The sequence below is a fragment of the Bufo bufo genome, chromosome 4, assembly GCF_905171765.1.
Source record: "Bufo bufo chromosome 4, aBufBuf1.1, whole genome shotgun sequence".
NCBI lineage: Eukaryota > Metazoa > Chordata > Amphibia > Anura > Bufonidae > Bufo > Bufo bufo.
Window position 1 is genome coordinate 619,212,433 of NC_053392.1, and position 25,041 is coordinate 619,237,473.

Consider the following 25,041-nt stretch of genomic DNA (forward strand, 5'->3'; position numbering starts at 1 on the left):
TATGTTGTTCCTCTAAATAAAAATGGAAAAAAAAGTGAATATTAGAGTGTTAAAAAAATAGCAGTGTTTGTATTCTTCTTTACAAACTCAAACATTCACTATATAAACTGAAGAATGTTTGAAGATTTTGCTTTCCTTTGAATCACTTCACTAATATTTAGTTGTATAACCACTGTTTACAAGAACTGCTGGACATCTGTGTTGCATGGAGTCAACCGACTTCTGGCCCCTGTGAACAGGTATTCCAGCCCAGGATGATTGGACTACATTTCACAGTTCTTCTCTATTTCTTGATTTTGCCTCAGAAACTGCATTTTTGATGTCACCCCACAAGTTTTCTATTGGATTAAGATCCGGGGATTGGGCTGACCACTCCATAACGTCAATCTTGTTGGTCTGGAACCAAGATGTTGCACGTTTACTGGTGTGTTTTGGGTCGTTGTCTTGTTGGAACACCCATTTCAAGGGCATTTCCTCTTCAGCATAAGGCAGCATGACCTCTTCAAGTATTCTGATGTATTCAGACTGATCCATGATCCCTGGTCTGCGATAAATAGGCCCAACACCGTAGTATGAGAAACATACCCATATCATGATGCTTGCGCCACCATGCTTCACGGTCTTCTCAGTGTACTGTGGCTTGAATTCAGTGTTTGGGGGCTGTCTGACAAACTGTCTCCAGCCACTAGACCCAAAAAGAACAATCTTACTTTCATCAGTCCACAAAATGTCTCTTTAGGCCGTCAATGTGCTCTTTGGCAAATTGTAACCTCTTCAGCACATGTCTTTTTTTCAACAGTGGGACTTTGCAGGGGCTTCTTGCAGATCGCTCGGCTTCACATAGGCGTCTTCTAATTGTAACAGTACTCACAGGTAACTTTAGACCTTCTTTGATCTTCCTGGAGCTGATTGTTGGCTGATTCCTTGCCATTTTGGCTATTCTTCTATCCATTTGAATGGTAGTTTTTCACTTTCTTCCACGTCTTTCAGGTTTTGGTTGCCATTTTAAAGCATTTACGATCAATTTAGCTGAGCAACATATCATTTTCTGCACTTCTTTATATGTTTTCCCCTCTCCAATCAACTTTTTAATCGAGGTACGCTGTTCTTCTGAACAATGTCTGGAACGACCCATTTTCCTCAGAATTTCAGAGAGAAATGCACTGTAACCAGCATGTACAACTTTTGCTGCCTTGCTTCCTTAAATAAGGGCAATTGCCACCTGTTTTTCAAAGAATGAATGACCTCACTAATTGAACTCCACGCTGCTATTATTTTGAACATGCCCCTTTCAATTAGTGATTCAATTACACAGAATCAGCAGCATGCATGTCATGACTGTTGGGTCTGTTGGATTTGTATTACTCTACTACACCTGCTAGTAAATTATTTGCCATGTAGAAATATAATTTCTACCAAAAACAGTGATTGATTAGGTTAGTGATGTCTGACTGCTATTATTTTGAACACAACTGTATATATTTTTTTTTATCCTTTTTTTTTTTTTTTTTTTTGGGCAATTAGTAGGACGCAGTACCAATTAATAAGCTTTATAAGTTTAGGTACACTTAAATTATATAGGTGACATACGCTATTGTAGAGCATATATTAGAGCCATACAGTGGGCGTATACACAGGTGGTGGGTAAATGTTCATGCTGAATTTGCTTCCACTCATTATAAGTATTATACATTTTTGGAAATCTTGTTTATTGACTTTGAACATATTATATTTTATGGTCTGGATAGAATTCCCTACAAGGGATTACATATATTCTGGGAGCTTTGCAGACAAGAAACTCATGAAAGCTATTATATTTTCTAAGATCTTTGTACATGTGATTTACTTATTGAAATTGTACACAGTCATTTTTTTCTTACATCTATTTACTTTGTTTCCAGGCTTGCTGTTGTCTCAATAAAGCTCGATTGGTTAATAGAAAAAAAAATATTGCTTTGGTAAAATAAGAAAATTTTGTTTCATTTTCCAGTGGAAGACTGGATGAGCAACTCCCATAAACATCTCCATTTATCTTCCCATCATGAAGCAGAAGATAACAATACCACACAAGCTAATTCAATAACTCCCAATGTATCCTCAGTCCTTCACAGCAGAGATCTATCCACCAATACTGCTGCTAACAAGAAGTCTTCATCTAGGCAATCACTGATTGTCAGAAAAAGAGCTAAACAGAAGCGTGGGAAACATTTTAAAAATAAATCTGATCTTTCTTTGCATGAAAGAAATCACAGAGACAAAAAGCCATTTTCATGCACAGAATGTGAAAAATCTTTTTCCAAGAAATGCCTTCTAGTTGAACATCAGAGAACTCACACAGGAGAGAAACCATATTCATGTTCAGAATGTGGGAAATGTTTTACTCGGAAATCCCTTCTCGGGAGCCATCTAAGAGTTCACACAGGGGAGAAGCCATTTTCATGTTCAGAATGTGGGAAATGTTTTACTCATAGGTCAAGTTTTATTCGGCATCAGACAACTCACACAGGGGAGAAGCCATTTTTATGTCCTGAATGTGGGAAATACTTTGCTAAGAAATCATTGCTCACAACCCATCTAAGAACTCACACAGGGGAGAAGTCATTTTCATGTTCAGAATGTGGGAAAAGTTTTACTCGGAAATCCCTTCTCGGGAGCCATCTAAGAGTTCACACAGGGGAGAAGCCATTTTCATGTTCAGAATGTGGGAAATGTTTTACTCATAGGTCAAGTTTTATTCGGCATCAGACAACTCACACAGGGGAGAAGCCATTTTTATGTCCTGAATGTGGGAAATATTTTTCTAAGAAATCATTGCTCACAACCCATCTAAGAACTCACCCAGGGGAGAAGCCATTTTCATGTTCCGAATGTGGGAAATGTTTTACTCAGAAAGTGGATCTTCATAGACATCAGAGAACTCACACAGGGGAGAAGCCATATTCATGTTCCAAATGTGGGAAATGTTTTGCTCTAAAATCAGGTCTTGATATACATCAGAAAAATCACACAGGAGAGAAGCCATTTTCATGTTCAGAATGTGGGAAATTTTTTACTGATAGGTCAAATTTTGTTCGGCATCAGACAACTCACACAGGGGAGAAGCCATTTGTATGTCCTGAATGTGGGAGATATTTTGCTAAGAAATCATTGCTCACAACCCATCTAAGAACTCACACAGGGAAGAATTCATTTTCATGTTCAGAATGTGGGAAATGTTTTACTCAGAAATCCCTTCTTGGGAGCCATCTAAGAGTTCACACAGGGGAGAACCCATTTCAATGTTAGAATGCGGGAAATGTTTTACTCAGAAAGTGGATCTTCATAGACATCAGAGAACTCACACAGGGGAGAAGACATTTTCATGTTCCGAATGTGGGAAATGTTTTGCTCTAAAATTAGGTCTTGTTATATATTAGAAAAATCAAACAGGAGAGAAGCCATTTTCATGTTCAGAATGTGGGAAATTTTTTACTCAGAAATCAAATCCTATGAGCCATTTAAGAACTCACACAGGGGAAAAGCCATTTTCATGCTCAGAATATGGGAAATGTTTTAGTCAGAAATCAGATCTTGTGTAGAATCTCAAAATCCATTTAAAGGAGAAGCCATTTTGATGTTCAGAATGTGGAAAAAGATTTACTTGTCAAGTAGGGCTTATTCAGCATCAGAGAACTCACACATTTCCTACAATTTTTAGATTGTAGGAAATGTGACAGATGTGGAGCCTTGTTGTAGGATATGCTGCCTAATGATGCCTTCTGATGTAGAACTTAACACCTTGAGAATTGGTGTTGTATTAGTACGGTATAGCCAAGAGTACTCATGCAGATCTATTATGATGTTCTGATCACATGGGCTCTGCCATTATGCCTGCAAGAGTGGGACCTTAGCTGCAATACATTTGCAGATAACACTAAACTGTGTAAAGTAATTAACACTGAAGAGGACACTATACTGCTACAGAGGGATCTGGATAGATTAGAGCAGTGGTGGCGAACCTATGGCCTGGGTGCCAGAGGCGGCACTCGGAGCCCTCTCTGTGGGCACCCGCTCCATGGAAAAGGTCTAAGGTGTACCAATATGCCATAGACTTTTCCTACCATTCATCAGCGCAGGGCGCACTATTAACAGCACAGGCAGCCAGGGCGCACTATGAACAGCACAGGCAGCGCACTGAATGTAGGCAGGATATTATACACTCACCTAAAGAATTATTAGGAACACCTGTTCTATTTCTCTTTAATGCAATTATCTAGTCAACCAATCACATGGCAGTTGCTTCAATGCATTTAGGGGTATTGTCCTGGTCAAGACAATCTCCTGAACTCCAAACTGAATTTTAGAATGGAAAAAAAAAGGTGATTTAAGCAATTTTGAGCGTGGCATGGTTGTTGGTGCCAGACGGGCCAGTCTGAGTATTTCACAATCTGCTCAGTTACTGGGATTTTCCACGCACAACCATTTCTAGGGTTTACAAAGAATGGTGTGAAAAGGGAAAAACATCCAGTATGCGGCAGTCCTGTTGGCGAAAATGCCTTGTGGATGCTAGAGGTCAGAGGAGAATGGGCCGACTGATTCAAGCTGATAGAAGAGCAACGTTGACTGAAATAACCACTCGTTACAACCAAGGTATGCAGCAAAGCATTTGTGAAGCCACAACACGCACAACCTTGAGGCGGATGGGCTACAACAGCAGAAGACCCCACCGGGTACCACTCATCTCCACTACAAATAGAAAAAAGAGGCTACAATTTGCACATGCTCACCAAAATTGGACTGTTGAAGACTAGAAAAATGTTGCCTGGTCTGATGAGTCTCGATTTCTGTTGAGACATTCAAATGGTAGAGTCCGAATTTGGCGTAAACAGAATGAGAACATGTATCCATCATGCCTTGTTACCACTGTGCAGGCTGGTTGTGGTGGTGTAATGGTGTGGGGGATGTTTTCTGGGCACACTTTAGGCCCCTTAGTGCCAATTGGGCATCGTTTAAATGCCACGGGCTACCTGAGCATTGTTTCTGACCATGTCCATCCCTTCATGACCACCATGTACCCATCCTCTGATGGCTACTTCCAGCACGATAATGCACCATGTCACAATGCTCGAATCATTTCAAATTGGTTTCTTGAACATGACAATGAGTTCACTGTACTAAAATGGCCCCCACAGTCACCAGATCTCAACCCAATAGAGCATCTTTGGGATGAGGTGGAACGGGAGCTTCGTGCCCTGGATGTGCATCCCTCAAATCTCCATCAACTGCAAGATGCTATCCTATCAATATGGGCCAACATTTCTAAAGAATGCTATCAGCACCTTGTGGAATCAATGCCACGTAGAATTAAGGCAGTTCTGAAGGCAAAAGGGGGTCCAACACCGTATTAGTATGGTGTTCCTAATAATTCTTTAGGTGAGTGTAGCTAAATGATAAAGTACATGGAAGATATACTATATTGGCATTCATATTGAATTGCAGTGTTGACACTTTGTGATAAAAAGTGGGTTTTGGGTTACAGTTTGGGCACTCGGTCTGTAAAAGGTTCACCACCACTGGATTAGAGGCTTGGGCAGAGAAGTGGCAGATGAGGTTTAACACTGACAAATGTAAGGTTATGCACATGGGAAGGAATAATGCAAATCACCTGTACATACTAAATGGTAAAACACTGGGTAACACTGACATGAAAAAGGACCTAGGAATTTTAATAAACAGAAAACTAAGCAGTTAAAACCAGTGTCAGGCAGCTGCTGCCAGGGCCAATAAGATAATGGGTTGCATCAAAAGGGGCACAGATGCCCGTGATGAGAACATAGTCCTACCACTTTACAAATTACTAGTCAGACCACACATGGAGTACTGTGTACAGTTCTGGGCTCCTGTAAACAAGGCAGACATAGCAGAGCTGGAGAGGGTCCAGAGGAGGGCAACTAAAGCAATAATTGGAATGGGGCAACTACAGTACCCTGAAAGATTATCAACATTAGGGTTATTCACTTTAGAAAAAAGACGACTGAGGGGAGATCTAATTACTATGTATAAATATATCAGGAGTCAGTACAGAGATCTATCCCATCATCTATTTATCCCCAGGACTGTGACGAGGGGACATCTTCTACGTCTGGAGGAAAGAAGGTTTGTACACAAACATAGAAGAGGATTCTTTACGGTAAGAGCAGTGAGACTATGGAGCTCTCTGCCTGAGGAGGTGGTGATGGTGAGTACAATAAAGGAATTCAGGAGGGGCCTGGATGTATTTCTGGAGCGTAATAATATTACAGGCTATAGCTACTAGAGAGGGGTCGTTGATCCAGGGAGTTATTCTGATGCCTGATTGGAGTCGGGAAGGAATTATTTTTTTCTACTTAAGTGGGGAAAATTGGCTTCTTTTTGTTTTTTTTTGCCTTCCTCTGGATCAACTTGCAGGATGACAGGCCGAACTGAATGGACAAATGTCTTTTTTCGGCCTTATATACTATGTTGTTACTATGTTACATAGCCATTATCCCGATTCACTGTTTAACTCTTTGTCTGCTGTGATTGAAGCTCATTGATGCATATGTACAGTAGGTGTTTGTGAGATTGTGTTTTCAGCACGACAGCGTCGCGCTGATACTCGGCGACGTGGTGCCGAGATCTCGCACTCACTGGGATAGCGACAGCACATCCCAGCAAGCGCGTCATAGAAGCGACGGGAGATCCGACTTGGATTCCCGCCAATTCTACACGTGTGCGGCGTTTGTTATGAATCCTGAGGGGGAAGTCCCCGCCGGATTTTAAATAAAAATCCGACCTGGGTCCCGCCCTCAGGAGCATACCGGGCCCTTAGGTCTGTTATGGGTTGTAAGGAGAGCCCCCCCTACGCCGAAAAAAACGGCGTAGGGGGTCCCCCTACAATCCATACCAGACCCGTATCCAAAGCACGCTACCCGGCCAGCCAGGAAGGGAGTGGGGACGAGCGAGCGCCCCCCCCCCCCCTCCTGAGCCGTACCAGGCTGCATGCCCTCAACATGGGGGGTTGGGTGCTCTGGGGCAGGGGGCGCACTGCGGCCCCCCCACCTCAGAGCACCCTGTCCCCATGTTGATGAGGACAGGGCCCCTTCCCGACAACCCTGGCCGTTGGTTGTCGGGGTATGCGGGCGGGAGGCTTATCGGAATCTGGGAGCCCCCTTTAATAAGGGGGCCCCCAGATACCGGCCCCCCACCCTAAGTGAATGAGTATGGGGTACATCGTACCCCTACCCATTCACCTGCAAGAAAAGTGGTAAAAACACAAATAAACCACACAGTGTATTAAAATATTTTATTTTTCTGCTCCGGAGGCCGCCCCCTGTCTTCTTTATTAGCTCTTTTACCAGGGGGGGTCTTCTCAACTCTCCGGGGTTCTCCTTCTGTCTTCTCCTTCTGTCTTCTGTCTCCGGGGGGGCTCTTCTTCTTCCGATATCCCGACGGGTCTTCTCCGCTATCCGGGGGGGTCTTCTCAACTCTCCGGGGTTCTCCTTCTGTCTTCTCCTTCTGTCTTCTCCTTCTGTCTTGTTGTCTCGGCGCACCCCGATTCTTCGTCTTCTCTTCTTGTTTTCGCCTCTCTCTGTTGTTGACTCACCGCACCCCGGTTCTTCGTCTCGCGAGACTCGGCGCACCCCGATTCTTCGTCTCGCGAGACTCGGCGCACCCCGATTCTTCGTCTCGCGAGACGAAGAACCGGGGTGCGCCGAGTCAACAACAGAGAGAGGCGAAAACAAGAAGAGAAGACGAAGAATCGGGGTGCGCCGAGACAACAAGACAGAAGGAGAAGACAGAAGGAGAAGACAGAAGGAGAACCCCGGAGAGTTGAGAAGACCCCCCCGGATAGCGGAGAAGACCCGTCGGGATATCGGAAGAAGAAGAGCCCCCCCCGGAGACAGAAGACAGAAGGAGACAACAAGACAGAAGGAGAAGACAGAAGGAGAACCCCGGAGAGTTGAGAAGACCCCCCTGGATAGCGGAGAAGACCCGTCGGGATATCGGAAGAAGAAGAGCCCCCCCCTGGTAAAAGAGCTAATAAAGAAGACAGGGGGCGGCCTCCGGAGCAGAAAAATAAAATATTTTAATACACTGTGTGGTTTATTTGTGTTTTTACCACTTTTCTTGCAGGTGAATGGGTAGGGGTACGATGTACCCCATACTCATTCACTTAGGGTGGGGGGCCGGTATCTGGGGGCCCCCTTATTAAAGGGGGCTCCCAGATTCCGATAAGCCTCCCGCCCGCATACCCCGACAACCAACGGCCAGGGTTGTCGGGAAGGGGCCCTGTCCTCATCAACATGGGGACAGGGTGCTCTGAGGTGGGGGGGCCGCAGTGCGCCCCCTGCCCCAGAGCACCCAACCCCCCATGTTGAGGGCATGCAGCCTGGTACGGCTCAGGAGGGGGGGGGGGGGGGGGCGCTCGCTCGTCCCCACTCCCTTCCTGGCTGGCCGGGTAGCGTGCTTTGGATACGGGTCTGGTATGGATTGTAGGGGGCCCCCCTACGCCGTTTTTTTCGGCGTAGGGGGGGCTCTCCTTACAACCCATAACAGACCTAAGGGCCCGGTATGCTCCTGAGGGCGGGACCCAGGCCGGATTTTTATTTAAAATCCGGCGGGGACTTCCCCCTCAGGATTCATAACAAACGCCGCACACGTGTAGAATTGGCGGGAATCCAAGTCGGATCTCCCGTCGCTTCTATGACGCGCTTGCTCTCCATCGCGGCAAGCCAGCTCGGCGCTGGCTCCCGCGATGGGGCTCGTATGTGCTCAATCTCGCCGAGAAATACAGCGAGATTGACACAAAATCGGGTTCACCTACTGTAGTGCCCTGAAGCAGGGAGTACTTCTATATTTGGACATTTGTGGACATTTGCCTATTTCCCCTATGCAAAGTTAAAACTTTTTACTTTATTTCACTTGAAAATGTTAACTTGCACTGTTTAAAACTGTGTAATTACATTTTATATGTGTGTTGTGATATACACTCACCTAAAGAATTATTAGGAACACCATACTAATACGGTATTGGACCCCCTTTTGCCTTCAGAACTGCCTTAATTCTATGTGGCATTGATTCAACAAGGTGCTGATAGCATTCTTTAGAAATGTTGGCCCATATTGATAGGATAGCATCTTGCAGTTGATGGAGATTTGAGGGATGCACATCCAGGGCACGAAGCTCCCTTTCCACCACATCCCAAAGATGCTCTATTGGGTTGAGATCTGGTGACTGTGGGGGCCGATTCGAGCTTTGTGACATGGTGCATTATCGTGCTGGAAGTAGCCATCAGAGGATGGATACATGTTCTCATTCTGTTTACGCCAAATTCGGACTCTACCATTTGAATTTCTCAACAGAAATCGAGACTCATCAGACCAGGCAACATTTTTCCAGTCTTCAACAGTCCAATTTTGGTGAGCTTGTGCAAATTGTAGCCTCTTTTTCCTATTTGTAGTGGAGATGAGTGGTACCCGGTGGGGTCTTCTGCTGTTGTAGCCCATCCGCCTCAAGGTTGTGCGTGTTGTGGCTTCACAAATGCTTTGCTGCATACCTCAGTTGTAACGAGTGGTTATTTCAGTCAACGTTGCTCTTCTATCAGCTTGAATCAGTCGGCCCATTCTCCTCTGACCTCTAGCATCCACAAGGCATTTTTGCCCACAGGACTGCCGCATAATGGATGTTTTCCCCTTTTCACACCATTCTTTATAAACCCTAGAAATGGTTGTGCGTGAAAATCCCAGTAACTGAGCAGATTGTGAAATACTCAGACTGGCCCTTCTGGCACCAACAACCATGCCACGCTCAAAATTGCTTAAATCACTGTCACGAGGGTATCAAGAGCCACGTCTGACTCCGTTATACCCGGGGTCAGGAAGTCGCAGCGGGTGGCTGCGCGCTCTATATCGAAAGATCACGTTGTTTCTTAGTGATTGTTTTCTGTGTTTGCCTTGCTATCCTTTTTGTCTCTCTCAGGGATCCGTAGCTTCTCCTCCTTAGCTGTTTCTTGTCTGCCACTCCCTACCTCCTTATATTCTCCCCTCACACTTCTCTAGTTGCCAGTTTTAGAGCTTCCTGCCTGGACATCTATACTGACCCACTGGAGTGGTTAATCCTGGTTGTCGTTCCTGAGTGCTACCCTCCGGATCCCTGTTGGGCTTATTGTTGTCTCCTATTGTCGCCCACCTGGGAATATATGTTGAGTCTGTGTTGTCTGTCCTCCCCTTGGTGTTTTCCCTTAGAGTTAGTGGTGCGGACTAGTGTTCCCATCACCCTGTTCACTACCTAGGGCTCAGCTCAGGGAAAGCCAGGGCTTTAGGCACGTGATCGGCGTACGGGTGAGGAACCCGTCTAGGGACGTCAGGGCAGCCAGGTGCCAGCCGCCAGGTGAGTCAGGGGTCACCATCTTCCCTCTCACTTGGGCAGGGCCTTCCTCGTTCCCTCCCTCTGTGTCACGTATGTGATAGCCACGCCGACCGTGATATTGGGTCACCATCTTCCCTCTCACTTGGGCAGGGCCTTCCTCGTTCCCTCCCTCTGTGTCACGTATGTGATAGCCACGCCGACCGTGATATTATAACTGGCCATACTTTTTGAGAAAAAATAAATAAATAAAAATTTATATAATTTTTTGTTTGTTGTTTTTTTTTTTCTCTCTCTACTTAGAATCCAATATGGATCCTATTGATGCCTTGGCAGAACAGCTTCAAAGCCTGTCTTTGGAGGTGGCAGGATTGAAGGCGTCTGTTCTCCAACAACAGCAGCAAATGCAGCAGACCGCACCCCCAGCGGTTGCTATGGGTAACCAGGTTGTCACTGAACCCAAGGTTGCTCTTCCCGACAGATTTTCTGGGGGAAGGGACAAATTTGCGACGTTCCGTGAGGCCTGCAAATTATATTTTAAGTTGCGCCCTTACTCCTCAGGTCATGAAGAACAGCGGGTAGGGATTGTCATTTCCCTGCTTCAGGGGGATCCGCAATCCTGGGCGTTCTCGTTACCCCCTGGTTCTCAGGCTCTTCGGTCAGTGGAGGGATTTTTTGGGGCTTTGGGTCTCATATATGATGACCCTGACCGAGTCGCCCTGGCTGAGTCGAAGTTACGGAGACTCCTACAGGGAGATCGGTCAGCAGAGGAATATTGCTCAGAGTTCCGTAGGTGGGCTACGGATACTCAGTGGAACGACCCGGCTCTCAGGAGTCAGTTCTGCTCTGGGTTATCTGAAAGGGTTAAGGATGCACTGGCGCTGTATGAGACCCCCCTTTCCCTTGATGCTGTTATGTCCCTCTCTATCAGAATAGATAGACGTCTTAGGGAGAGATCGAAAATTCCGGAGCAATTGGTTACCTCTCCCCAGCAACAGTCAGCCTGTACTGACTTAGATGAGCCTATGCAGCTAGGCGGAACTTCTCGTCAGGTCCGTCCTCCCGAGGTTCGCCGTAGGGGGGGGGCTTGTTTTTTCTGTGGGGGGAGGGGTCATTTCATTAATGTCTGTCCCTCCTTTCTCAAAAAAAAAAGACCGTCGGAAAACTACTAACCCCGGGCTGTGCGGAGGATGTCAGCTGGGGGGTATACGTTTCCTCCATACGAACATCTCAATTTGTGTTACCAGCGGTCATTGTTTTTGGTGTTAAGACGGAGTCTATTTCTGTTTTTCTAGACAGTGGAGCAGGGGTAAACTTGATTGATGCCCATTTTGCCCGCACTATGGGTTTGTCTCTCTGTACGCTGCAGAGACCTATTCCCGTATTCGCTATAGATTCTGCTCCTCTGTCTCAGAGAAACCTCACCCACATTGTTCGTAATTTACACCTTCGGGTAGGGGACCACCATAATGAGTGTCTTTCATGTTACGTTCTGGAGGGCCTTCCCTCTCCGGTGGTATTGGGTCTTCCCTGGTTGGTAGCGCACAATCCAGTGGTGGATTGGCAGGCCAGGGAGATATTGGAGTGGAGTGAGCATTGCAGAGAGAATTGCTTAAATAACAATTGCTTAATCGCCTCCATAGCTTCCCTACCTACATTTATTTCGGACTTTGAGGACGTTTTTTCTGAAAAGGGTTGTCAGAAACTACCACCTCATCGTCCTTATGATTGCCCGGTTAACCTGATTCCCGGGGCAAAATTACCCAAGTCCAGGTTGTATAATCTTTCGGGTCCCGAGAGACAAGCCATGAAAGATTATATCTCCGAGAGTCTGGCTAAGGGACACATCAGACCCTCTTCTTCACCCGTGGCTGCAGGGTTTTTCTTTGTTAAAAAGAAAGATGGGGGCCTGCGTCCTTGCTTAGATTTCCGTGAGTTAAACCAGATAACCATCCGTGACCCATACCCTCTTCCTCTCATTCCTGACCTTTTTAATCAGATTGCGGGTGCTAAGTGGTTCTCCAAACTTGATCTTAGGGGGGCCTACAATCTGATTCGTATCAGGGAAGGGGATGAGTGGAAGACAGCTTTTAACACCCCTGAGGGGCATTATGAAAATCTAGTTATGCCTTTCGGTCTGACCAATGCCGCTGCTGTCTTCCAACATTTCGTTAATGATATTTTTAGTCATCTCATCGGCAGGTTTGTAGTCATATACCTAGATGATATCTTAATTTATTCGGCTGATCTGAAAACACATGAGGTGCATGTCAGGCAAGTACTGCAGGTCCTACGGACGAATAAATTATATGCGAAAATTGAAAAATGTGTCTTCGCTGTTCAGGAATTACAGTTCCTGGGATATCTATTATCTGCTTCAGGTTTCCGCATGGATCCTGGGAAGGTCCAGGCAATTTTAGATTGGGATCTTCCTGATAACCTTAAAGCCCTACAACGGTTTTTGGGTTTCGCTAATTTCTATAGAAAGTTCATTAAAAATTATTCAGTGATCGTTAAACCCCTTACCGACATGACTAGGAAGGGGACGGATTTTTCCAAATGGTCTGACGCCGCTAAAGATGCATTTTCCTCTCTAAAGGAGAGGTTTACCTCGGCACCTGTTCTAATTCAACCTGATGTCTCCCAGCCTTTTATTGTCGAGGTAGATGCGTCAGAGGTGGGAGTGGGAGCTGTATTGTCTCAGGGTCCGTCTCCTGGCAAATGGCGTCCTTGCGCTTTCTTTTCCAAAAAATTATCTTCTGCGGAGAAGAATTATGATATTGGAAATAGGGAACTGTTGGCGATTAAACTGGCGCTTGAAGAGTGGCGTCACTTCTTAGAGGGAGCAATCCACCCCGTCACGGTGATTACGGATCACAAGAACCTTCTGTACCTAGAATCGGCTAAGCGTCTCACCCCTAGACAAGCTAGGTGGTCGCTATTCTTTACCAGATTTAACTTTGTAATCACCTATCGTCCTGGGGCAAAAAATACCAAGGCAGACGCATTATCTCGTAGTTTCCCTGGAGGGGGTAATGTTTGTGATCCGGTACCTATTTTACAAAGAGGAGTGGTTGTCTCTGCTGTACACTCTGTTCTAGAGGGAAAGGTGTTAGAGGCTCAGGGGGACGCCCCGGCCTCTTGCCCCTCAGAGAAATTGTTTGTACCGTTAAACCTGCGTCTTGAATTATTAAAAGAACATCATAATTCGGCACTTGCTGGACACCCGGGTAGTAAAGCAACCTTGGAGCTTTTATCTCGTCGTTTTTGGTGGCCAAGGTTGTGTCAGGATGTAATGGATTTCGTGTCTACTTGTTCTACTTGTGCACGCGCGAAAGTCTCTCATACACGTCCAGCAGGGTCTTTATTGCCACTTTTCATCCCCAATAGGCCATGGACACATCTGTCAATGGATTTCATCACTGACTTACCGTTGTCGGCGGGTAAAACTGTTATCTTGGTAGTAGTAGACAGGTTTAGCAAAATGGTACACTTTATTGCGCTACCCGCACTTCCTAATGCTAAAACTCTTGCTCAGGTGTTTATCAGTGAAATCGTGAAGCTTCACGGGGTCCCTTCCGATGTGGTTTCGGATCGGGGAACCCAGTTTATTTCTAAGTTTTGGAAAGCTTTTTGTTCCCGTTTGGGGGTTCACTTGTCCTTTTCCTCAGCTTTCCATCCTCAGTCGAATGGACAGACTGAGCGTACCAACCAAAACCTAGAAACATATTTAAGGTGTTTTGTGTCTGAAAACCAAGAGTTGTGGTCATCATATTTACCGTTAGCTGAGTTTGCCATAAATAATCATTATCAGGAGTCCACTGGCAAGTCACCATTCCTTGGTGCATACGGTTTTCATCCCCAATTTTGTACTTTCAAAGATGGGGGGTCTTCTGGGGTTCCCGAAGAGGAAAGGTTTTCTTCATCTCTTTCATCGGTATGGCAGAAGGTGCAAGTTAACTTGAAAAAGATGAGTGGTAAATATAAATGCATGGCCGATAAGAAACGGTCGCCAGGTCCGGACCTAGGAGTGAATGACTATGTGTGGTTGTCTACTAGGAATATTAAGTTGAAGGTTCCTTCTTGGAAACTGGGTCCTAGGTTCATTGGTCCCTATAAAATAGTAGCCGTCATTAACCCTGTGGCTTTTCGCCTGGAGCTACCTCAGACTTTTAAGATCCATAACGTCTTCCATAAATCGTTACTCAAGAAGTATGTTCCACCTCTAGAACCATCGCCGCTGCCACCTCCTCCTGTCATTGTGGCTGGTAATCTGGAGTTTCAAATAGCCAGAATTGTTGATTCTCGTCGGGTCCGCCGCTCTCTTCAGTATCTGGTGCATTGGAGGGGTTACGGTCCCGAGGAAAGAATGTGGGTTCCAGCGTCAGAGGTAAACGCCAACAGGTTAATTCAGACTATCCATCCCTCTCATCCGGAGAGACCTGGTCCTGAGTGTCCGGAGGCCCCTCGTGAAAGGGGGGGTACTGTCACGAGGGTATCAAGAGCCACGTCTGACTCCGTTATACCCAGGGTCAGGAAGTCGCAGCGGGTGGCTGCGCGCTCTATATCGAAAGATCACGCTGTTTCTTAGTGATTGTTTTCTGTGTTTGCCTTGCTATCCTTTTTGTCTCTCTCAGGGATCCGTAGCTTCTCCTCCTCAGCTGTTTCTTGTCTGCCACTCCCTACCTCCTTATATTCTATCCCTCACACTTCTCTAGTTGCCAGTTATAGAGCTTCCTGCCTGGACATCTATACTGACCCACTGGAGTGGTTAATCCTGGTTGTCGTTCCTGAGTGCTACCCTCCGGATCCCTGTTGGGCTTATTGTTGTCTCCTGTTGTCGCCCACCTGGGAATATATGTTGAGTCTGTGTTGTCTGTCCTCCCCTTGGTGTTTTCCCTTAGAGTTAGTGGTGCGGACTAGTGTTCCCATCGCCCTGTTCACTACCTAGGGCTCAGCTCAGGGAAAGCCAGGGCTTTAGGCACGTGATCGGCGTACGGGTGAGGAACCCATCTAGGGACGTCAGGGCAGCCAGGTGCCAGCCGCCAGGTGAGTCAGGGGTCACCATCTTCCCTCTCACTTGGGCAGGGCCTTCCTCGTTCCCTCCCTCTGTGTCACGTATGTGATAGCCACGCCGACCGTGATAATCACCTTTCTTTCCCATTCTGACATTCAGTTTGGAGTTCAGAAGATTGTCTTGACCAGGAACACACCCCTAAATGCATTGAAGCAACTGCCATGTGATTGGTTTACTAGATAATTGCATTAATCAGAAATAGAACATGTGTTCCTAATAATTCTTTAGGTGAGTGTATATCTTGTTCATTATCACTGTATTTACATGGCTATGTGGAAAGGGTTAATAAATACTGAGAGACTGCTAGGACTTTGAATGAGAAGCTGGTAATTTTCCACAGCTGCCATACAGTTTAAAGAAGACCATGTTTTGGAGGGTAAAAGCCAGACGTTGTTTACCACAAAACCCAGACTGACCTTTTGAATGTCTGGTTTAGCTATGTTGTTATGTCTGGAAACTTGTTTTTGTCTGGAAAGACTGCTATGTCATTAAGTGTCATTGAAGCTCTAATGTAAGTCTATGAGAGACAGAAAGTGTTACAATGTATCTGTGCTGGGCGTCTCCAACTCCACCCCTCCCAATAGAAGGTTCTGGTCTAGCTAAAACTGTATATAAGGAGAGCAGTCAGAGCCCCTAGTGTTCTGCAGTTAGGGACCAGTGCTTGGAGGGGAGTCTCTGCCAGACTACATGACTGACCAGATGAAGATGCTGAGATGGGGACACTGAGCCACAGACCATGGGTCACTAGCCCTGTGACCAAGGAGCAACCGGATTACTAAGCTACAGACAGTGGGCCCTTGACCAGGATGCCAGCCTTCTGAGAGAGAGAAGGACAGCTAGCTCGGGCCTTTCCTAAGCATCAAACCCTTCTTCTGCCAGGGAGGAGACTGGAGAAGCCAGCCCTATTCCTCGCTTGTATTGTTTTGCACCTGAATTCCTACAGTAAAGATGCACACTGGTTTACTGAAGACCCTGACTTTCTGGACTTATTTCCTGTTGGGGTGCACCACGCCTTACCATCCCTTCCGGAGAGCAGCAACAAGTGGTGACACCTCGATGGTGTGTGGGACCCGCCCCACACCGGCCACTGCAAGAACATAAAGGCTGGAAAATTGCAGCAGTGGCATGATGGACGCAGAAACAGCTGTATAGAACATGATGGTTGGCAGGCTGCAGCAGTGTCATGATTGTGGCAGTGCCGTGATGGAGGCGGCTGCAGCTGTACAGAGCTTGATGGTGGCGGTGGCATGATGGAGTGAGCAGCAGCTGTACAGAACATGACGGTTTGCAAGTCGCAGCAGTGACATGATGTTTGGCAGGCTACAGCAGTGGCATGATAGAGATAGCAGCAGCAGCCATACGGAACATGATGGTTGGCATATCACTTTTATCAGACTGTGAAATACCATGGTGGGCTCCGGGATCCCCCACCCCTGCGTTTTTCCCTAACTGCCACTGTCGCTGCCCCTACCGCCAATGTCGCGGATACAGATGCCACTATTACCACCTCCATTAACACATGGGGTCTCCAGCCTTCTCCCTTAGGGCAGCCTAAACGGTGACAGCTCGAACACAAGTCGTAAACTGGGAGACTCTCTTGACTATCTGCCGTAGGGCGTGGTGGGGTTTTCTTGCCACTTCTTAGGAAAAAGGGAGGTGCCCGTCTAGGAATGGGCATTGAAGACTGATAGGGCTCCACTAAATGCATTCTCTGGGGCTGCTCCACTGAACCGGGTCGGACTCCAAAGTCACATCCACGTCATCCTGCTGTGACTGAGAGGAGGAGTGAGCAATCCAATCCACAATCTTATCCTCTTTCTTCTCAACAATAATGTTGTGCCTTTCCAAAGCCAGCAGGAATAACGGTTGGAATACATGTTTTTTGGTATTGCTCAATTTAATGTGAAATGTTGAGTCAAGCCTGGCCCTCAATCATCCGTTTTTCATTTTGTTTTATATCCACACAGTTGGAACTTAGGGGCACATTTACTAAGACTGGCATGACACTATCATACGCCAGTCTTAATAACTCTATAGCTGGCGGTGGATCACAAAAGTTATGTAGATGCGATGTTCTCTACATGACTTCAACGGATCCACCGCTGCTTCTAAATGTAAGACAGCTTCCTAGCTATCTTACATTTGGACTATTTTCTACACCTAAACCAGGCGTGGAAAATGGTAAATCAGACGGTCCTACCAGCCCGTCCCCTTCTCCGCCAACTCCACACCCATTTTCTTAGACCTGGCATGAGCGGGGAAAAGTTGCAGATTCTGCTGCACCATGGTGTGCAACAGAATATGCGCCAGATGTATACCACAAAAGTGGCGTACATATGTTCGTAAACGACCATCTTAATTTTTTGGAGGATTGTTCTATTTAATTAAACCAGCATATATACGTTATTACTGCAATACACAGGGTAGCGCACAAAGTTATCTTTGAATGATAATGAATTCCATTTCCCTTTATTTCTGTCTTTACACGTTTCCATAAAAAAAATTGTGGGAAGTTGTTTATTATAGTCAAACCAGCATATATACAGTACATGATTACTGCATCAGTACACAGGGTAGTGCACACAGATGTCAGAGAGGGGGAACCATGGGGAGTGGTCTGTGTGAGAGAGGGGGAACAATGGGGAGCGGTCTGTGTGAGAGAGGGGGAACCATGGGGAGCAGTCTGTGTGAGAGAGGGGGAACCATGGGAAGCGGTCTGTGTGAGAGAGGGGGAACCATGGGGAGCGGTCTGTGTGAGAGAGGGGGAACAATGGGGAGCGGTCTGTGTGAGAGAGGGGGAACCATGGGGAGCAGTCTGTGTGAGAGAGGGGGAACAATGGGGAATGGTCTGTGTGAGAGAGGGGGAACAATGGGGAGCGGTCTGTGTGAGAGAGGGGGAACCATGGGGAGCAGTCTGTGTGAGAGAGAGGGGGAACCATGGGGAGCGGTCTGTGTGAGAGAGGGGGAACCATGGGGAGCAGTCTGTGTGAGAGAGGGGGAACCATGGGAAGCGGTCTGTGTGAGAGAGGGGGAACAATGGGGAGCGGTCTGTGTGAGAGAGGGGGAACCATGGGGAGCGGTCTGTGTGAGAGAGGGGGAACAATGGGGAATGGTCTGTGTGAGAGAGGGGGAACAATGGGGAGCGGTCTGTGGGAGAGAGGGGGAACCATGGGGAGCGGTCTGTGTGAGAGAGGGGGAACCATGGGGAGCGGTCTGTGTGAGAGAGGGGGAACCATGGGGAACGGTCTGTGTGAGAGAGGGGGAACCATGGGGAACAGTCTGTGTGAAAGAGGGGGAACAATGGGAAGCGGTCTGTGTGAGAGAGGGGGAACCATGGGGAACGGTCTGTGTGAGAGAGGGGGAACAATGGGGAGCGGTCTGTGTGAGAGAGGGGGAACCATGGGGAACGGTCTGTGTGAGAGAGGGGGAACCATGGGGAGCGGTCTGTGTGAGAGAGGGGGAACCATGGGGAGCGGTCTGTATAAGAGAGGGGGAACCATGGGAAGCAGTCTGTGTGAGAGGGGGGGAACCATGGGGAACGGTCTGTGTGAGAGAGGGAACCATGGGGAACGGTCTGTGTGAGAGAGGGGGAACGGTCTGTGTGAGAGAGGGAACCATGGGGAACGGTCTGTGTGAGAGAGGGGGAACCATGGGGAGCGGTCTGTGTGAGAGAGGGGGAACCATGGGGAGGGGTCTGTGTGAGAGAGGGGGAACGGTCTGTGTGAGAGAGGGGGAACCATGGGGAGCGGTCTGTGTGAGAGAGGGGGAACAATGGGGAGCGGTCTGTGTGAGAGAGGGGGAACCATGGGGAACGGTCTGTGTGAGAGAGGGGGAACCATGGGGAACGGTCTGTGTGAGAGAGGGGAAACCATGGGGAACGGTCTGTGTGAGAGAGGGGGAACCATGGGGAGCGGTCTGTGTGAGAGAGGGGAAACAATGGGGAGCGGTCTGTGTGAGAGAGGGGGAACCATGGGGAACGGTCTGTGTGAGAGAGGGGGAACAATGGGGAGCAGTCTGTGTGAGAGGGGGGGAACCATGGGGAACGGTCTGTGTGAGAGAGGGAACCATGGGGAACGGTCTGTGTGAGAGAGGGGGAACCATGGGGAACGGTCTGTGTGAGAGAGGGAACCATGGGGAACGGTCTGTGTGAGAGAGGGGGAACCATGGGGAGCGGTCTGTGTGAGAGAGGGGGAACCATGGGGAGGGGTCTGTGTGAGAGAGGGGGAACGGTCTGTGTGAGAGAGGGGGAACCATGGGGAGCGGTCTGTGTGAGAGAGGGGGAACAATGGGGAGCGGTCTGTGTGAGAGAGGGGGAACCATGGGGAACGGTCTGTGTGAGAGAGGGGGAACCATGGGGAACGGTCTGTGTGAGAGAGGGGAAACCATGGGGAACGGTCTGTGTGAGAGAGGGGGAACCATGGGGAGCGGTCTGTGTGAGAGAGGGGAAACAATGGGGAGCGGTCTGTGTGAGAGAGGGGGAACCATGGGGAACGGTCTGTGTGAGAGAGGGGGAACAATGGGGAGTGGTCTGTGTGAGAGAGGGGGAACCATGGGGAGCGGTCTGTGTGAGAGAGGGGGAACCATGGGGAACGGTCTGTGTGAGAGAGGGGGAACCATGGGGAGCGGTCTGTGTGAGAGAGGGGGAACCATGGGGAGCGGTCTGTGTGAGAGAGGGGAACCATGGGGAGCGGTCTGTGTGAGAGAGGGGGAACCATGGGGAGCGGTCTGTGTGAGAGAGGGGGAACAATGGGGAGCGGTCTGTGTGAGAGAGGGGGAACCATGGGGAACGGTCTGTGTGAGAGAGGGGGAACCATGGGGAACGGTCTGTGTGAGAGAGGAGGAACCATGGGGAGCGGTCTGTGTGAGAGAGGGGGAACCATGGGGAGCGGTCTGTGTGAGAGAGGGGAACCATGGGGAGCGGTCTGTGTGAGAGAGGGGAACCATGGGGAGCGGTCTGTGTGAGAGAGGGGGAACCATGGGGAGCGGTCTGTGTGAGAGAGGGGGAACCATGGGGAGCGGTCTGTGTGAGAGAGGGGGAACCATGGGGAGCGGTCTGTGTGAGAGAGGGGAAACCATGGGGAACGGTCTGTGTGAGAGAGGGGGAACCATGGGGAGCGGTCTGTGTGAGAGAGGGGGAACCATGGGGAGCGGTCTGTGTGAGAGAGGGGAACCATGGGGAGCGGTCTGTGTGAGAGAGGGGGAACCATGGGGAACGGTCTGTGTGAGAGAGGAGGAACCATGGGGAGCGGTCTGTGTGAGAGAGGGGGAACCATGGGGAGCGGTCTGTGTGAGAGAGGGGAAACCATGGGGAACGGTCTGTGTGAGAGAGGGGGAACCATGGGGAGCGGTCTGTGTGAGAGAGGAGGAACCATGGGGAGAGGTCTGTGTGAGAGAGGGGGAACCATGGGGAGCGGTCTGTGTGAGAGAGGGGGAACCATGGGGAGCGGTCTGTGTGAGAGAGGGGGAACAATGGGGAGCGGTCTGTGTGAGAGAGGGGGAACCATGGGGAACGGTCTGTGTGAGAGAGGGGGAACCATGGGGAACGGTCTGTGTGAGAGAGGAGGAACCATGGGGAGCGGTCTGTGTGAGAGAGGGGGAACCATGGGGAGCGGTCTGTGTGAGAGAGGAGGAACCATGGGGAGAGGTCTGTGTGAGAGAGGAGGAACCATGGGGAGAGGTCTGTGTGAGAGAGGGGGAACCATGGGGAGCGGTCTGTGTGAGAGAGGGGGAACCAAGGGGAGCGGTCTGTGTGAGAGAGGGGGAACCAAGGGGAGCGGTCTGTGTGAGAGAGGGGGAACCATGGGGAACGGTCTGTGTGAGAGAGGGGGAACCATGGGGAACGGTCTGTGTGAGAGAGGGGGAACAATGGGGAGCGGTCTGTGTGAGAGAGGGGGAACCATGGGGAACGGTCTGTGTGAGAGAGGGGGGACCATAGGGAGCGGTCTGTGTGAGAGAGGGGGAACCATGGGGAGCGGTCTGTGTGAGAGAGGGGGAACCATGGGGAACGGTCTGTGTGAGAGAGGGGGAACCATGGGGAACGGTCTGTGTGAGAGAGGAGGAACCATGGGGAGCGGTCTGTGTGAGAGAGGGGGAACAATGGGGAGCGGTCTGTGTGAGAGAGGGGGAACCATGGGGAACGGTCTGTGTGAGAGAGGGGGAACAATGGGGAGCGGTCTGTGTGAGAGAGGGGGAACCAAGGGGAGCGGTCTGTGTGAGAGAGGGGGAACCATGGGGAACGGTCTGTGTGAGAGAGGGGGAACCATGGGGAGCGGTCTGTGTGAGAGAGGGGGAACCATGGGGAGCGGTCTGTGTGAGAGAGGGGGAACCATGGAGAGTGGTCTGTGTGAGAGAGGGGGAACCATGGGGAGCGGTCTGTGTGAGAGAGGAGGAACCATGGGGAGCGGTCTGTGTGAGAGAGGGGGAACCATGGGGAGCGGTCTGTGTGAGAGAGGGGGAACCATGGGGAGCGGTCTGTGTGAGAGAGGGGGAACCATGGGGAGCGGTCTGTGTGAGAGAGGGGGAACCATGGGGAGCGGTCTGTGTGAGAGAGGGGGAACCATGGGGAGCGTTCTGTGTGAGAGAGGGGGAACCATGGGGAGTGGTCTGTGTGAGAGGGGGAACCATGGGGAGCGGTCTGTGTGAGAGAGGGGGAACAATGGGGAGCGGTCTGTGTGAGAGAGGGGGGACCATAGGGAGCGGTCTGTGTGAGAGAGGGGGAACCATGGGGAGCGGTCTGTGTGAGAGAGGGGGAACCATGGGGAACGGTCTGTGTGAGAGAGGAGGAACCATGGGGAGCGGTCTGTGTGAGAGAGGAGGAACCATGGGGAGCGGTCTGTGTGAGAGAGGGGGAACCATGGGGAGCGGTCTGTGTGAGAGAGGGGGAACCATGGGGAGTGGTCTGTGTGAGAGAGGGGGAACCATGGGGAGCGGTCTGTGTGAGAGAGGGGGAACCATGGGGAGTGGTCTGTGTGAGAGGGGGAACCATGGGGAGCGGTCTGTGTGAGAGAGGGGGAACAATGGGGAGCGGTCTGTGTGAGAGAGGGGGGACCATAGGGAGCGGTCTGTGTGAGAGAGGGGGAACCATGGGGAGCGGTCTGTGTGAGAGAGGGGGAACCATGGGGAACGGTCTGTGTGAGAGAGGAGGAACCATGGGGAGCGGTCTGTGTGAGAGAGGAGGAACCATGGGGAGTGGTCTGTGTGAGAGAGGGGGAACCATGGGGAACGGTCTGTGTGAGAGAGGGGGAACCATGGGGAGAGGTCTGTGTGAGAGGGGGAACCATGGGGAGAGGTTTTATCCATTGCTGTCTAGTTTCTGCAGCTTCACTAACTTATCTATAGAAGTTGTATCCTAGTGACTTCAGGACCTTTGATGATGTCATGGTCATGTGATCAGTCACATGAGGGGAGGAGTAAAGCAGTGGAGGTTTTTTTTCACTACTTAGCAATTCCTGTCAGGGGACTAATGTGATGTCATCAAAGGTCCTGCAGCTACTAATGCATCTATTTTAGAAAACTAATCACATGACTGTGACGTCATCGCAGGTCCTGCAGCCCCAGGAGGTGAGATCTGCAGGTCAGTTATTGGTCTTGGTTCTGGGTTTATTAGAATGGAGCGGTTCTATAGGTGACATATAGCAGGTCCAGCCAGCAGGGGGCAGCACCGGCCATAGAGAGTCTCTGCTCACACAGTCTGGAGGTCAGGAGGGGAGTTCTCCTCAGACATGTCTGCTCTCCCCCTGGAATATTAGGAGACCCCCAGACCCCTGTAAGAGGGGCTGTTCTCCTGGATTAGAGGGGTCTTCCATCACACACTGTCCTGTGATGTCACTAGGATATGGAGTCAGTGTGTGGTCGGTGGGGACAACCTCTTCTAGATGAAGGGGCTGCAGCGCTGTGTCCTCTCCTCACTGTCCCTGCACAGCGGAGGCCGGAGCTCTAATGAGCAGGGACTGTGGAGGAGATTCAGCAGTAAAGCAGCTCTGCAGCCCCTCCATTCCCAGGATTAGTGGGGTCCTGATACAGACGAGCCCCCACCTACCGAACACTGGTGACAACGTCCAAAGTGTTGTAAGATATTAATGTGATAAATGGAACTAATGAAAATGTCAAATAAAATATTAAAATAGGAAATATAAAAATTATTCCCATTAAAATCTGTTTGTGGTCTAAAAAACAAATAATTAAATAACATCACTGTGACCACTACAACCAAAACAATCAAATTATCGTGTTATTTAGGGGCTCATTCACATCATCGTTTTGTTTTCCATCAGAGGAAGGGAATAACAGAAAACTATCGGTTTTAATCCCCATTCGTTTGGATGAATTCTTTGCAAATCCTGTTGCTTTTGGTTCGTGTCACTTTCATCGGGTTTAAGATATTTTGGACGGAAGAAAAAGTCTTCTGCGCTTTATTCTGGAAAAATATCGGAAATAAGATTGAAAAATGTTTTATGTTTTTTTTTTTTTTAACATTGAAGTCAATTTCTGAATAGATACATAAGGCGTTCTGCTTGTGACCATCATTCAGTCGGTGAACGGATCATTTTATGTTTTGTTGTGTTTATGGAAAATACAAATCTGATGTGAACGGCATAAAATAAAAACCCAAAAGTAGTGCCAGGATTGCTGAGGGGTTTCTTTTCTCACTTTCCCTCCCAAAAATGGATAAAAGCAATACAAATGCTGCATGTACCCCATAGATGACTATTTACAGTACTCTGAGGGATAGTTGTCTGTGGTTATATGATACAGGTGTGTAGACCGCTATAGTGTAAGGGTCTATATACCTGTGTGTCTATAGAGGTGTAATGGGGCCGATTGCAGATGTTTTCTCAAATATGACTTTAATTCTCCTCGTTTCCCTCAGGTTCCCGGGTGCAAGATTGTCATACATGAAGTTTTCTGGGTCCTTTCCATCGATGACCCACCAAGGATGGAGAAGGACAGAGACCACATGGCTGCAAGGATATTAGACCTCACCCTGGAGATCATCTTCTTGATAACTGGAGAGGTGAGAGTCTCACATGACATCACTCTTATCTCTAGTAATAAAACAGGGAAATGTCTGGAAAGGTGAAGGATTCTTAGAATCTCTGTAGTGATCGGCGTCTCCCCATACACAGGATTACACAGTAGTGAAGAAGTCGCCTGGTGAGTGTGTGACACCCCGTGTGTCAGGAGGATGGAGCAGGACCCAGAGCCCCATCACCGAGCCTCCACCTCATTCCCTGATACATGAGCAGAAGATCCTAGAACTTACCACCAGGATCACTGAGCTGCTGAGCGGAGAGGTGAGCGCTGCTGGGAATGCTGGGACATTATACAATAACGCCAAGGGAGGCGTCTGGTAATGACTGTGTCCTTGTGTTGTCAGGTTCCTATAAGGTGTCAGGATGTCGCTGTCTATTTCTCCATGGAGGAGTGGGAGTATTTAGAAGAACATAAGGATCTGTACAAGGACGTCATGATGGAGAATCACCAGTCCCTCACATCACCGGGTAAGAGGAGACCTTCCATGATTGTAGAGAAGAGAACAGTCCTGAGAGTCAGATTCCCCCATCATCTGATCATCACATATAGACAATGTATTCAGTCA

General features: G+C 48.8%; 1 protein-coding gene across 1 annotated transcript; it reads left to right on the plus strand.

The window, feature by feature from the left end:
• The first annotated feature begins 2,001 nt into the window (after positions 1–2,001).
• On the plus strand, positions 2,002–24,341 carry LOC120999382 (gastrula zinc finger protein XlCGF8.2DB-like). Its single transcript, XM_040430251.1, has 2 exons — positions 2,002–2,980; positions 24,313–24,341. The coding sequence occupies exons 1-2, from the start codon at positions 2,002–2,004 to the stop codon at positions 24,339–24,341; spliced, it is 1,008 nt and encodes a 335-aa protein (XP_040286185.1).
• The last annotated feature ends 700 nt before the right edge of the window (positions 24,342–25,041 follow it).